The 17,098-nt window shown below is 33.1% G+C and overlaps 1 protein-coding gene across 1 annotated transcript; it reads right to left on the bottom strand.

Annotated features, from left to right (window-relative positions):
• Positions 1 to 10,881: 10,881 nt before the first annotated feature.
• On the bottom strand, positions 10,882 to 12,104 carry LOC132729466 (uncharacterized). The gene has a single exon (XM_060715235.1). It carries the CDS (start codon positions 12,031 to 12,033, stop codon positions 11,023 to 11,025), a length of 1,011 nt encoding a protein of 336 aa, XP_060571218.1. The 5' UTR covers positions 12,034 to 12,104; the 3' UTR covers positions 10,882 to 11,022.
• Between the last annotated feature and the right edge of the window lie 4,994 nt (positions 12,105 to 17,098).

A 17,098-nucleotide genomic window follows, 5' to 3' on the forward strand; every position in this document is an offset into this window, starting at 1 on the left:
ATTTATACTCTTTCATATGTTTATCCTTAACTTTTATCAATGAATTACAAATGAATTACAAAAACAACCTATATAACACTCACTATCTTTTTATAGTCCATCATAAAGTCCATTTTATAACTAGCATCCACATATAAATTTCAACCACAAAAATGTCCAAATAGATTTATTACAAGTATTATTTGGCAGTGCCAACAAAACATGTGTGTTATCACCTTGACTTCACACTCTAAGCAATATTACAACGTTGAAAACCATTGTCAAATTGACGTTATTATGATGATATTATGTTAAACCCATGATCTTGCAACGTTGAAACCACCATGTTACAATGGTGTTAACACAATGTCACAATGACGTTAGCACGATGTCACAATAGTGAGAAAACAACGCTACAATTGTTGAACCACAATGATACAGTGATGTTAGCACAATGGTGAAAGCACGGTACACTGGCGTTAGCACGGTGTTATAGTGAGAACACAATGGTACATTGGTGGAACCACATTGCTACAGTGGTGTTAACACGATGTAAAATTATATTTTTAAAGGAAATAAAACCCAACAGAACCCCAGAACTTTTAAAAAAATTTGGGGAAAATTTTGCAGGATCATTTGATTGGGCCTGTTCAAAAACCCGGGTACGGGAAAAAGTGCAATTTTTACCGTCCACGCGCCTTCCCACCCCCCAAAGAAAACAGGGGTAAACCCCACTGTTCCTTTGGTGAAACAATGATGTAACAATGGTAAAAAAGTGTTACAATAGGTTAAGCACAATTTTACAATGATGTGACCACGATGTATAAGGACTAAATTACTATGTAACGATGATGACAGCACGACGTTACCATGGTAACAGCATGGTGTTACAGTTGTGACAGCAGGATGTTAGAACGGTGACGGCACGATGTTAAAATGGTTACAACACGATAATACAATGGTGACTGCTCTAATTTTACAATGGTAACAGCACGATGCTACAATGGTGACTGCTCGATATTATAATGGGGACAGCACGATGTTAAAATGGTGACTGCTCGATGTTATCATATGACCGCACGATAATACAATGGAAACAGCACGACGTTACAATGGTGAAAACACGATGTTACAATGGTGACTGTTCGATGTTATAATTGTGACAGCACGATGTAACAATGGTGACAGCACGATATTACAATGGTGAAAGCACGAAGTTACAATGGTGGCTGCTAGATGTTACAATGGTGACTGCTAGATGTAATAATGATGACAGCACGATGTTACAATGGTGACTGCTCGATGTAACAATAGTGACTGCTAGATGTTATTATGATGACAGCACGGTGTTACAATGGTGACTGCTCGATGTTATGTCATAATGGTGATAGCACGTTATAACAATGTTGAAAGCACGATGTTATAATGGTGACATCACGATGTTATAATGGTGACATCACGATGTTATAATAGTGCAGCACGATGATTCATTGGTGACAGCACGATGTTATTATTGTGACAGCTCGATGTTACAATTGTGACAGCATGATATTAAAATGGTGAAAGCACAATGTTATAATGGTGATAGCATGGTGTTACAATGGTGACAGCACGATGTGACATTGGTGACAGCATGATGTTACAATGGTCACTGCTCGATGTTACAATGGCGTAAGCACGATGTTACAATGGTTACGTCAATATTTTCACATCGCGATGCCACCATTATAACATCGTGTTGTCACCATTGTTACATCGTGTTGTCACTTTTGCAACATCGTGCTGTCACCATTGTTGTATCGTGATGTCACCATTATAATTATTATCTTGCTGTCACCATTATAATATTATGCTGTTACCTTCGTGCTTGTTTCATTGTAACGTCATGCGTTCACTTTTGAAATATCGTGATTACGTCATTGTTACACCGTGCTCTCACCATAGAGAATAACATGCGAGGCTGATATGGGCTAGAAAGGGCGAGGCTTGCCGAGCCCTTTCTGCCCATATCAGCCGAGCCTGATAAAATTGATATCAAAAGACAGTAGCATGTTTTTCTATTTATCATGTAACACATAATAACTGTCAAAATAACAAAATAATGTACTTTTAAAAAGCGAATTTCGTAAAAAGGGGGATTTTTGTTCAAAAAAATAATTCTTGAAAACAAATTCTTCCGCCCCTGAAACTTGGAATTTGTAGATGGCGGCCATTTTTTCTTTCGTCTCGGATAAAAGATACAACAGAATGTAGGCCTAATACGATAAAGCTCTTACCTTTGACTTAAACATCGATCCAAAAATCCACTAAGAATCACATAAACTTAACTTTACTTCACTTTTTGTCTTGAATTGTCAAATTCAAAAGTTCACGGTAATTTCAATCAAAGAAAAGTCAAATCGGCAATCAAACACAAGCTACACAAAAATGCGTCTTATTTTTCAAACGAAACAATGTGTTCATTTATGAAATAATAATCCGGCGAAATAAAGTAAACATTTACAAGTTCTCAAAGAAAATCGTCTAGCCTGCTTGTTATGATTACATGTATAGTATGACGTGAACATCGATGATGTCACTTGCAATATAAATTATGACGTCACTTCATTTAGTTGGTGCTAAAACTATTCGCTATCTAATTTATTCGTAATTGAAATAATAAATAGATAAATATCACATCTTGATTCAAGACTTGTAAGGGTATGAGATTACATTGTAGAATTCACATGATGCTGATGAAAATGAGAATATAAGCAATTGAAAAAAAGTCCGTTAAAATGGGCGGGGCTTATTTTTGATATCAGGTTACTGACCTGATATCAAAAACAATTATCAGGCAAGTGTTATCGGGCAGGTACTATAGCAGTTGCATGATAAATTATAACATCGTTCTGTCACCATTATAACATCCTGCTGTCATCATTATAATATCGTGCTGTCACCATTGTAGCATCGTGCTATTAACATTGTAACATCGTGCCATCACCATTGTCACATCGCGATGTCACCATTATAACATCGTGCTGTCACCATTGTTAAATCGTGCTGTCACTTTTGCAACATCGTGTTCTCGCCATGATATTATCTTGCTGTCACCATTATAATATCATGCTGTTACCATCGTGCTCTTATCAATGTAACGTCATGCATTCACTTTTGAATTATCGTGATTACGTCATTGTTACGACGTGCTCTCACCATTGTGGCATCGTGCTGTCACCATTGTAACTTCGTGCTGTCAACATTGTAACTTCGTGCTGTCACCATTGTAACATCGTGCTTACATATTGAAAAAATATCAACCGATGATAAATTATGAATAAACATGCAATTACTTAAGTGAACTGACGCCAAAATGTTTTGTTTTTGTATTACAAAAATGTCATTTCAATACCAATAGTGACATTGGTTCTACATTTATAAAACATGTTAATGGAATAAATAAAATGAAACAACAAAAAAAAAACCGTTTTTAGTTTTGTTGTACTTTAGCTACGAAAATGATATTGCATCACTTAACCCATTACTTCATGAGCATTTTGTGAAAAATGGCTGTTTTCATTGAAAAGTCTCCCGTTACAAGTTCAAATTGCTATAATACTATAAAAACTGCTTCAACACTAATCAAACTTGGCACAAATGTTGACTGGACCATTGCCCTTGCAACAACATGCTCAGGCTTAAATTTTCTGTTACCATGGCAACGAGGGGACATCTCAAAATTGCCAAAAATCACTATTTTGCGTTTATTTTTTCCATCATAATTGATTTCAAAGTGCTGCAACTTCTCAATGGATTGAGATAGAGTCAAATGCTTTTCAGCGTTGGTTACACGTTACCTTATGATCAATCTGAGGTCATTTATAGCCTCTCACAAGTCCAAAATTTTCTTGGCGATGAGGGGGACTCCGCCCCACTTCAAACCCCCCAAACAAAAGGGGGCACATCCCCCTTCTGGCAACCCCCTTATGTATCTTTTGGTTGGGGGGCCGCGCCCAAAAACTGGTCACTTTTTTTAACAACATTTTTCAAACAAAAACAAGTGTTGGGGGCCTAAATAAGGCATTTTTTTACCATTTGAGACAACAAAAAGGGGGGGGGGGGTGAAAAAGGCGTTAAAAGGCGTGTATATGAAGTAATGGGTTAACAGAAAATGATGAAAATACTTGAAATTACCCTAAATCGCGTTTTTCCATGTTTAAACATGGCCTGTCATATAAATTTGAAGAAAAATTGTTGTTTTGTAGATTTTTTTATTTTTTTCATTAACCCATTACTTCATGAGCATTTTGTGAAAAATGGCTGTTTTCATTGAAAAGTCTCCCGTTACAAGTTCAAATTGCTATAATACTATAAAAACTGCTTCAACGCTAATCAAACTTGGCACAAATGTTGACTGGACCATTGCCCTTGCAACAACATGCTCAGGCTTAAATTTTCTGTTACCATGGCAACGAGGGGACATCTCAAAATTGCCAAAAATCACTATTTTGCGTTGATTTTTTCCATCATAATTGATTTCAAAGTGCTGCAACTTCTCAATGGATTGAGATAGAGTCAAATGCTTTTCAGCGTTGGTTACACGTTACCTTATGATCAATCTGGGGTCATTTATAGCCTCTCACAAGTCCAAAATTTTCTTGGCGATGAGGGGGACTCCGCCCCCCTTCAAACCCCCCAAACAAAAGGGGGCACATCCCCCTTCTGGCAACCCCCTGATGTATCTTTTGGTTGGGGGGCCGCGCCCAAAAACTGGTCACTTTTTTTAACAACATTTTTCAAACAAAAACAAGTGTTGGGGGCCTAAATAAGGCATTTTTTTACCATTTGAGACAACAAAAAGGGGGGGGGGGTGAAAAAGGCGTTAAAAGGCGTGTATATGAAGTAATGGGTTAACAGAAAATGATGAAAATACTTGAAATTACCCTAAATCGCGTTTTTCCATGTTTAAACATGGCCTGTCATATAAATTTGAAGAAAAATTGTTGTTTTGTAGATTTTTTTATTTTTTTCATTAACCCATTACTTCATGAGCATTTTGTGAAAAATGGCTGTTTTCATTGAAAAGTCTCCCGTTACAAGTTCAAATTGCTATAATACTATAAAAACTGCTTCAACACTAATCAAACTTGGCACAAATGTTGACTGGACCATTGCCCTTGCAACAACATGCTCAGGCTTAAATTTTCTGTTACCATGACAACGAGGGGACATCTCAAAATTGCCAAAAATCACTATTTTGCGTTGATTTTTTCCATCATAATTGATTTCAAAGTGCTGCAACTTCTCAATGGATTGAGATAGAGTCAAATGCTTTTCAGCGTTGGTTACACGTTACCTTATGATCAATCTGAGGTCATTTATAGCCTCTCACAAGTCCAAATTTTCCTTGGCGATGAGGGGGACTCCGCCCCCCTTCAAACCCCCCAAACAAAAGGGGGCACATCCCCCTTCTGGCAACCCCCTGATGTATCTTTTGGTTGGGGGGCCGCGCCCAAAAACTGGTCACTTTTTTTAACAACATTTTTCAAACAAAAACAAGTGTTGGGGGCCTAAATAAGGCATTTTTTTACCATTTGAGACAACAAAAAGGGGGGGGGTGAAAAAGGCGTTAAAAGGCGTGTATATGAAGTAATGGGTTAACAGAAAATGATGAAAATACTTGAAATTACCCTAAATCGCGTTTTTCCATGTTTAAACATGGCCTGTCATATAAATTTGAAGAAAAATTGTTGTTTTGTAGATTTTTTTATTTTTTTCATTAATATAACAAACGAAGACCACATATTGAAAAATCAACTCTTATTGTCTTATATAAGTTACAGCACAACACTATTGCATGTGTCACCTAGAGAAAATTGTCAAACAGTTTGAATTAATGTATTAGTTTGTATAGTTTTCTCAACTTCTTTTTGTCTTTTGTCAGATCGCTCCTCCATACAAGCGGTAAATACAGTTCTGATAAGCTCCGGTTATTGAGATCGGTGATTTAAATTTGTAATGTTGGAACTCGCGTGTTGTATGTCGTGCCTTGACTAAGTTTTACGTGTTGGTTGATTTGTTAAACAGTAATCGACAAATGACCTGTCACCTTACGCTAGGTAAGGAATGAAACAAAGCTCATACCTGTCGGTATTTTATTTTTCAATAGCAACTATATGCTTTTTGAACGTTTGATGGTATGAGTTTACTAACCGCATACAGGCTACATATAAACTATTTACGTCATAACCCAATATAGAGCTGTAAGGGAGTTGTTGATTTTCTCTACCATTGGGTTTGCCAGCTTCTTGAAAGCGCGTAAAATTATAAACAGTCTACCAACGATGTTTGACTGATTGGTATGATATAAGCCATCAATGTGTTTACATATTAATACGGAGCAAGCCCGTGTGTGCATTCCGCTTTTTGTAGTATTTTTCATGCCGAGTCTGGTACTGATAAACTGACGTGAAAAATATGTATCCCTTTACCCGCGTTCTATAATTCAAATTTGACTACTGCTTCTACTATCGGTAGATCATCTTAATTGTAATAATATTCTACAAAATCGAGTGAAGTTGTCATTTGTTTCAAGAACAGTAAAGTACTTAGGGAGGGGCAACGATCTTTAATATAGTACTTTTTATTCCAGAAATAATATACATATAATCGATTTTCTATAAAAAAGGGGAAATAGATATACATTTGTAATAAATGTATATGTAAATAAAAGCACGGCGAGAGAGAGATAGTTTAAATCTATATATATCACCTGAGGATTCCTGCTATTGTTTTACACTTTTTAATTAGTGCAGTCTTGCTATAAACATGGATACGTCAGATCCTCTGATCAATATTACATCGTTTGCAAAAGTGTGATAGTGTAGCAGAAATGTTGCGTACTTAAAATTTTGATCTTTGCAGAATTGTGAAAGTGTAGCAGAAATGTGGCGTACTTAACATGCCTTTCTAAAATTCATAATATGTTATTATTATAGTCTTAAGCATTCACTTCTCAAATTCCCAGGTATATATCGATAGTTTATCTATTTAAAAACCCTACACCAATTTAACAATAAACTATTTTACTACAAAAACAATCACACTAGCAACTGTACGACAATATAGTTTTACAAAGATGAACGTAAAATGTATTAAAAAAATCCGTTTATTAGTACTTCTGTTGTGAATACACTACTCTGTAACAAGTAAAAGCTTTACGGTAAATAATATACATAAACCGTTACACTAGATAATATAGGATCTTTGTAGACTGACAGTTTATATACATTCATTTATTAAACACATATGGTCACTCTGTCAACAAACAATCAATTTATTTTGTCGGTCTAATTAAAGATCCACATTTTCTACACTTTATATTCTTCATCTTAATAGAAAAATGTACACTTGTATGAATATTATCAATATTTTATGACGCTTAATGTATATTTCTAAAAAATCAATAGTTATATAGGTTTTAAAAAAAATCAAATTCTTTTCTACTAGTCTGCTTAAATAACAACCCTGTAATTCACCAGCAATACACATTTCAGTAACCTAGATGAAATATGCACTTAAGCCTTTAGGCATATTTATGCAACAATGTCCAACTTTATTGATCATGCGGCGCAAAAAAGAATTATCGTACGGTGTTTAACGATACGGTATAGCGTAGTTTGCATTCGACCGACACGCGACGATGGTCATTACCACGGTCGATAAACACGTTTGCAGAAAATGTGACAATTTGCACAAAATGTGTCGTGGTTATTTTAATCCAACTTATACTACTCACATTTCATTTCATCAATATTTCTGAATATTTTACTCATAAATGTAAAATAAAAAAATTACTATTACATTACACTACATTTATAGTAAAGTATAAACATTAGAATAAAATCAACAGGCTTATTTTCTATTTTACTTAAAGAATCAAATGTGCACGGTTATTTGGTAAGATTAATACTCTTAAGAATAAGATTTCATGAAATATTTAACATATATATATCATCAGATTTATATAGCCCATTATTATATTTTTGTTTCTATGTAAATTGATATTAAATTTATTTCTTTCTCTACTATATATTCTCAAACAAAAGAATGAAAACATATATGGAAAAAATTAAGATTTTTGCGTTAGTTTTGAATCCTCCTTTGTCATATTCTCAAAAAGAAATATTGGCCATCTGCAATTTATTTAGTCAAAGTATTTGATCAAAGATAAAAATATTTATTGACACATTCTAAATGTTAGTCCTAATATGTTTATCGTAATTGCTAGGATTTAGGATACATTAAGGACTTTCTATGCAACATAGCCGTGATACATAGAATAAAAATTTAAATCAATTTTAATTTCACAATCTTTATAGGTTAAAATTTTCAAATATTAAATCATGTTATACTGAGCAAGAAAATAACAAAATTTTTTATTTTCGTTTCATATTTTATAATTACACGAGGATTCTATGTACTGAATATGTTAAACAAGAATCTAGCTCAATACTATGTTAAGCAATTAAAAAATCATTACAGACTATCATTTTCAATGATAAATTTAACTTGTAAATAATTAAAACTTTGCCAAAATTTTGACATATTTCTTAGAAAAATTATTCAAGTCAAGGATGGTGAAGTGGAGTCACCACAAATATAAAGAAATTGAAAAAATGAACTTTTATTTACATAAATGAATACTTAATAAAAAAATGCCCTTGACAATTTATAATTAGATAAAATTTATATAATTAATATTTTGTTAAGGTTTTTTCAAATCATAATTATCATTCCTTTGATACGTAGAGCAATTTCAAAATAGTGCAATCTACTTAACTTAGTCGTAAAAGAGGTTTATGTTATATATGATTTGAATAAACGATCACCTATAAATCCGTTTCAAAATTCCATTTTGTTTAGTTCCGACAATGGTTTTACTCGTTAACGACCCGTCCATCTTTAACGTAAAAAAAAACAACAAAATGAATGGCAGAAGAATATTATATGAAACAGGATGTGTACACATATGATATAACAAAATGACAAAGTACAGGGGATATTTAACGATATAAAATATAGGCAAATGAACAACCAACTCATTATGAGTGTCGGTATATTATCTCGAGACACCATTTCTGAAGGAAATACAATATAATGTTCCAACAACAGCATCTTCAACTTTTTCCAGCGTCCTAGAGAGAAGTATTGTCCTTATACTTGATCACTTTATGGTTGATATTTAGACTTATCAGATAGATAATACATAGTACGTAGTTGTTAATCTCTGATGTTCATCTTTCGTAAAAATACCCTTTCACTACCTCTAACCCTTGGACGAGCTGTTTTTGCTAAATGCCCTAATCAACACTCTAATCTGTAGTCATGAACACATATTTTCTAGATTGCTAAAAAGACAGTTAAGTGAGAAAATATGGGTAGAAAATAGAATTCCTAAATGTTGCAGACTTGGTTAGATTGAGCCTGTTCATGGACGGTAGTGGTAACTGTAAGCTTACGTCCACACCCACTACAACCGGCTTACCATGAGACGGTTTTCATGGATCCTTCAAAACGACACTTGTGTATGTTGTTATATGAAAGTTCTCTTTCCACTTAACGTTTTAGCAACACCAACTTATTCCAGCATCACATTGTCGAGGGTTACCCTTTCCTAATATATATGTTTCTGACTATAATGGCTCTGAGGCGTATACAACAAATTATATGGTAAAATGAAAAAAACCGCAGCGACTTAAATGGTTCTACTGACTTATGGAATGATAGTCAATGTACCAATACTACAAAATGTAACACGCAATTTATTACAATAACTGAATGAATACATTATGAATAATACATAACAAAAATAATTTAAAGAAAACATAAGAAATTTCATTGTTTTTTCGTGATGGTAGGATATTTTTTATTAAATATGTCAGGGTTTATATTAATATCTGATTATCATATTTATTGCTGTTGTTGCTTATCAAATATATAATTGGTATAACAGAACAAGCATTTGTCTTAAATTATTTTGACATTGGGTTTTGCTGTGATACATTTCCGATTAAAAAGAAGATAAACAGTCGATACACATTTGAATTGGCAATACAAAAGAAAAAACATTACCTGTCTGATTTATTTTTTTTACAAAAACAGAAAAGTTTCAAAAAGGGATCATTAACACAATAAGATTGATTACCATATATATTTAGTCGGGATGGTTTCTCGATCATAGTCATTTTGTTTGCCTCTCCTTTCGGTCCAATTTCTAAGAAATCAACAATTCCTTCAAAATATGCATATCCGGGTATAGTGGTAAATGATACATAATATCGCCCTGTAAGATCTTTGTTATCTCTCTGGAATATTTTTCTTAGAATTCTTGTTTGCTTTTTTAGTGTCGTATTATTTGCCTCTTTTATGTTTGAATACAAAATAGAGGCCTCTCTAACGTCATAAAGGTCAAGAACACAGCAAACATTTAATTGCTTTTTCAAAATATTGTTTATTTCACCTACCAAAAAATTGGCCATTGCTTTAACAATATAACTTGAAGTTGATATGCCGACTTTCTCATTGCATGTGCAATATCTTATTCCAATGCCAGCATCAGAGCACGTCCTTTCTATAGGAATATTATGGAATACATTTCTTCGCACAAGTTCAGTTTTAACTGGTTTATTTTTATGTTTTATAAAAGCAACATCATGGACCAAATCAAACATCGTCTGATAAATATCGTAGTGACTCGTAAGCCTTCGTGTGTTTTCCAACAAAGTTCTATGCAACCATTTATACTTTAATTTTAAACATTCTGGAATATGAATCATAAGCCATGGCCTATTTTTTTCAGCTCTACCAATATAAGTCATTGAAGCACCGCCTAATCGGAAGCCATGATCACTTATCATGATAAACATTGCATGCTTTGTCTGGTTTGTTGTCTTCATCCACTTTAAAAAATTAAGTAAAGAATCGTCTGCTGTGCTTGAAATTGTGAATTGATTGTGACCCACTTGATTATTAAGAAAAAAAGCAAATTTCCTCTCATTTTTATATTTGTGAAAAAAATCCCTTTAAATAATTGATTTGTATATCAAAGTAGTTGTTCACACCATAACAATACCTAGGCGACCTTCGGAAGAAGTCAATAATTTTGGGCTTGAATTTTAGCTTACCTAAGTCATATGGACGGAAATAGAAGTCAGTTGGCACCTGTTTAAACCCCATTTTTCCATAATTAAATGTTGATATAAATGGCATGTCTTCAGCATAGAATGTAGCAAAATTCTCCATGGCTTTCTCTTTCCAGATAAATGGCATAGAGTCAACAAATTGTCGTCCATGGCCTTCATCTCTGAAGTTCTTACTAGATTGACCTGTTAAAAGCGGGACTATATTTTGCCAAGTGCCATCCCCAACACTCCTGTAGCCTTCAAAATCGTACATGTTGAATTTTTCCTTAAGGAATTTGTAAGATTTTGGAAGGTAACGCAACGCATGCGATCTGGAAATAGAGTCTATACCAAAAACGATTAAACTAAGTGCATTTTCAGTTTCAATCTCCTTTTTGCCTCTAGAATAATCGTCCCAGAATGGATTCATGTGGAGGTAATCATATACAGTTAAGTTGATAGGATTTAAGCACGTTACACGAAATACATGACTCTTCACAAAGACTGGTAATGTAAAAGTCACCTCCGATCGAAAAGTTACTTTGACATCTCCAATTTCTCTTTTCATAGTTCTATACATACATTTTAGCGACGATGCAAGAAGTTGGTTTAGGTACATTGCCGTGTTGTTAAACCGAAGGTATCCAGCTCTATCAACGAACATCACCTGGTGCCGTATCGAGCAGTTTAATGGCAGTGGGTCGACAAAGTAATCTTTCAGTGAGTCATCCCAAGGATTAAGCATATCTATTTTGCATGTGTTTAACTCCATATCGGAATAATCAGGTGACTGATATATCCAAAAATGTATGAAAACAAGTCCCAAAATGAAAAAATATACAAATCCCTTCGTTTTGTTTGAGCATGATCTTAACTTTTTCATCATCATTGTCCGTATTGCTTATCTGTTCAGAGTACACACACACACACACACACATACAAATGTTATACAGCTATACAAATGAAATATCCGCTAATCATCAGTTTTATATTACTGTTCAATCAGCGCTGTAACGTTAATACAAAAGGAAAAACGTAATTCTAAATCACTTTTCCAAAGGTATGTGTGAGGGTACCAAGGGTTAGAGTACGCGAAGTTGTCCAAACCAATTCGTTAGGGTAAGGTGTAGGTAAAGACCAATTTACCAAAACTGAACATTAGGGTAAGGGTATAGGCAAGAAGCAAGCATTTCACTCCTGAACTGCATAACCCACGTGACTTCCACATGACAATTTTTAAATAACGGATTTAATATCAATATACTTTGTCTTTTTTTGTTATGATGTAACACCATTTGACCAATTTTCAAAATGGCGGATTATATAAATAGTTTTTTTTTAATCATTTTGAGTGACACTTTAATATTTGATTTAAAAGTATATGGTTGTTATTATTTCCATTTCATTTTGATTGGATACATACCTTTAAACTATATTTGATGTTTTAAAAATTGAAGAAAGTTGGTGAAATAATAATAATAATAATAATAATAATAATAATAATTATATATAATAGTAATAAAATATTAATAATAATAAATAATAATGATAATTATAATAATAATAATAATAATATTTTCAGTGTTTTTAATTTTGTAAATGTTTACTTTGTGCTTAATGATATTTATTGATAAAATGAATTGTATGAATGTTCTGTGTTCATGTATGTTAATATTTATGTTAAAATTGTGATTACCATTCAATCATTTCTTTTACATGTTATATTTTCTCCGATTGATACGTGCTCGTGTGTGTGTGTGTGTGTGTGTGTGTGTGTGTGCGTGTGCGTGTGCGTGTGTGTGTGTGTGCGTGTGCGTGTATGTGCGGGTGCGTGTGTACGTGCTTGTGCGTTTGCGTGTGCGTGTGTGTGTGCAGTTCTGTGTGTATAAGTGGTGTGTGTTTACGTTACTGTTTTACTGTTTTAGAATTGATTAATTATAAAAAATGAATATGTTATGTAGAATATATGTAACAACAGCGTGTTAACTTGAATGATTTAAATTCATATATGAAAACAAGATAAATGGGAAAAAAGGTGTTCTTGTACAATTCCAAAATATGACACAAAAATAGACTTTGTTACAGATGTTTAAACTTGTCTTTTGACGTCGTATCTGTGTAAGCATCCTTCATTATTAGCACCATAATGTTAAGTTTTGCCCATTGTTTTCTTGTTTAGGGCACACGCTTTCTTTACCTGGGAATAATACGCTACCTGTTATGGAAATTGTAAATAACTGTCATATTAGCATACCTGCTGATGTAATTAATTCAAAATTCCACCACATCCTGTTTAGGTGTATAACAACCGGTGCTACGGGCGTGGACAGTAACTAGCTCTTTTCATGTAACGTCTGAATCAAACCGAGCATTCACAATTTATTTTCCTTTTCGTCGTTTAACAAGACATTATGTGATGAATTAATAAATGAATTTAGAATAAACAAAATTTATCATGAAAATTCCTGGTACAGTTAATTTGGGATACATTTAATATGACGGACGTAATGCAGACGTATCAAACGATTTGTTAACTGGTTATTTGATCTAAAGTTTGATTTAAGAAATGACATCGGCCGGAGAGGTGTACGTTGGTTGTCCCAATATTATTTGACAATATTGTTTAAAAGCTAGATAAAACAGGTACGAATTTGATATTTTAATATATTATAAACCCATACAATTTAAACATTTTCACAAATTTTCAAAGAAAAATATCAACAAACAACAAAAATATGCCATAAACACTATGGCAACTAACTAAATGGCGGCGCACATCCAACGTCAACAACGGCGTTAAATCTATATAAGGCGCCTTTCTCAAATATTCTTAATGGCTTTCAACGCAATAATGGTACCCATAAATCGTCAATTTCTGACTTAAATCATGTGGTTGTTAATGTCTGTAGAATTTTGGATGGCATACATTAACTTTTTCTATACGTAAACTTCCGTTCTCGTTACACCTGTTTTAAGCTGTAGGAAATAGGCGACGAATATCGGTCTTCCTATCCGTGTTTTCCTTATTTTTGCTTTTTGTAGCGCAAAACTCTGGTTCCGTTCATGCCTTTTGTACACAAGTGCTCAGGATATGTTACTAAACTGTTCTATTTGGTATATTTGTTGAAAATCGTAACATGTGTCATCTGGAAATAGTCATGAAACCTGAGTGACATGTTCACTGCGCCGCAAATTCTTCGAACGTCACCATTTTAACTTTCCTATTTTCTATGAGAAATGTTCATTTATCCGTAACTTGCTCGTTTCTTAAGTTATTAAACTAAAATTTTCTGAGTTGATGTAAACATAGCAGCAGAGGAAGTCAACGTGACATTGTGCAGACACATCATCAGATAATTGAAATATATGTAATTAATTTCAGCCTATTCATAACAAAATGTAAATTATTTGACGTGCGCCGGCAACTCAAACCAATGTCGTTAATACTGAAAATTTCTGAGTAACTAGAGTATTTTTTTTGTAAATGATTTCTTATAATGTTAAATAATAAGCTTAACGGTTATATGTGTGAATTATTTTCTATTGGCGTTAAAAATGAACCGGCTATAAAATTTGTCACGGACTTTTGGGACAACCCTCGTATATCGGCTATTTAACACCGGTTTGAAGTTTTGATGCGCAGGAATTGACCACGAAGACCGTAGGCCTGAGTGGTTAATTTTGTCGCATCAAAACGACAAAGCCGGTGTTAAATAGCTGATATACACATATCCGGCCGATGTTATTTCGATTCTAACACGATAAACTAAGGAAATCACTTATGTTATTTTTCAAGCGGAAATAACTTCCGGTGCCGATTTTCGTAAAATGCTGTTCGATTTTCGCACCCTACTGTTGCGAAGATATAGAAGTTATTAAACAAAAAGTAATAATAAGAAGGAAAAAAACGTTATTTTATCAAGTTTTCAACAATAAAAACTTACGTCGTATTGTGTTTACATCAGTACCCAATTTATCATTCTTGTATGTCAGCTTGTTTATGAATGAGTTGTTTACTTAGGATGACGTCATTACGCTGCTTACGGATTGGCGCCGTTTTGTTAAAATATTTAATAACTGATATGAATCTAATATGTGGCGTTAGTGTATGTGAGATATTATTTCGGTTTGTATGAAAAGAAAACATTATACGAACTAAAAATATAAATAAAAATGCTTTTTATTGTTGCTTTAAATGCTTTGTAAACAATACAATCGACGGTGAAAACATAACAGGGCATATACGAGTAGTCCCTAACCGGTGTTTATTGGCAGTTTAACACCACTTTATTTCCTTCTTTGTCTATAGTGGCAAATCCGTGAGTGTTAGAATGAATTATACATTTCTGTAATAAAAGTTATAAATTATCAAAACTTAGGACAAATAGTTTTATCAAAATATGTGTCAGTCAAAAGAATCAAATAGAAATCGGATATCGATATCGTACTTTCACAATCAGGGCAGACATTAAGGTATGACCATCCTATTCATTTAAGTATTCAAAAGTATCCTCACCAGTGTTTTTTTTCAACTGTCATTTAAAAGGATCATTCCATAATGGATGACAAATACCTAAAAATCAAAGGCGTGTTTAAAATGCTTCTGACTTAAACTGGATTTTAAACAATTGTGGATCGTCTTTAAAATTGTGGCAAGTACTTCGAAAAAATATTTAACTGAACATGGTCACACGTTGCTCGATATGGGCAGGTGAGCACCCTGTCACTTTGGTTAAATTTCGAAAGAAACTTCGCCGTGCAATTGTATTGAATTTATTAATTTGCCTAAGTCCTTTTTATAAAACAATTCATTTAACATAATAATGTTGTTTTTCTTTGTCTTGCTCGTAACTTTGTTAAACAATCTAACACTTTTTTAAAAAGTTTAATATTGTTACGCAATTTTGTCAGTGACTGTATAAACGATGCATATGTAATTTTGATTATAAAATATGTTTAAGAATAACAGTTATTTACACTAATATGAATCAGCTTTGCTTTCTTCTATTCTCCTTGATAGTTAAATGTTGTTGTTTTTTTTTTTTTTTTTTTTTTTTTTTTTCAAAAAACATGTATTTACGTATCTAATCGTCCATTTTCATTTTATTCTAGTTTTAATTTCCATACCCCATCAAGCAAGTTATACCCATTAGTAAAATTATGTTTTAAATAACTATCAAAATGTTAACGATGTAGTATTTTGACTTGCAAAAACAATCACTTCAACCTTATTGCCAAGAAAGGGATTAAAATAAAGATATGGACGAGATGATCGGTACATACATTTCTTTTTGGATTTTTTGAAATATCATCCAAAAGGAAAAAGCAATTGAAAAATAAAATTTTATAGTATTTTGTTTGTAAGTAAATAAAGCATTGCCTTTAAAAGTCAACCTTGTTTTTTTCTGTGCGTACAATGTCTTGAGAACAAATGTCCGTATCACTATAATAGCAAGATTCTATTATAGTTTTCAGATGTTAGGACTGGTATTTGACCAGACCTTTGACATCCCAAGCGGGCATTTATGTACAATATATCTGAAAGATGCGTTACAAAGGCATTGCTATAAAATATGTGTTTAAGAATAACGGTTATTTACACTAATATGAATCAGCTTTTTCTTCTATTCTCCTTGATGATAGTTAAAACATGTTGGTGTTTTTTTTCAAAAACATATATTAACTTATTTAATCGTCCATTTTCTTTTCCTTCTAGTTTTAATTTCCATTTAAGCAATTTATTCCCATTTGTGAAATAAGGTTTTACATAAGTAGCAAAATGTTAACGATGTAGTATTTTGACTTGCAAACACAATCACTTCAACCTTATTGCCAAGAAAGGGGTTAAAATAAAGATATGGACGAGATTATCGGTACATACATTTCTTTTTGGATTTTTTTTAAAATTACATCCAAAAGGAAAGCAATTGAAAAATAAAATTTTATATTATTTT

This window comes from Ruditapes philippinarum, unplaced genomic scaffold (genome assembly GCF_026571515.1).
Source record: "Ruditapes philippinarum isolate M1 unplaced genomic scaffold, ASM2657151v2 ctg8953_1_1_1_1, whole genome shotgun sequence".
NCBI classification, from domain to species: Eukaryota; Metazoa; Mollusca; class Bivalvia; order Venerida; family Veneridae; genus Ruditapes; species Ruditapes philippinarum.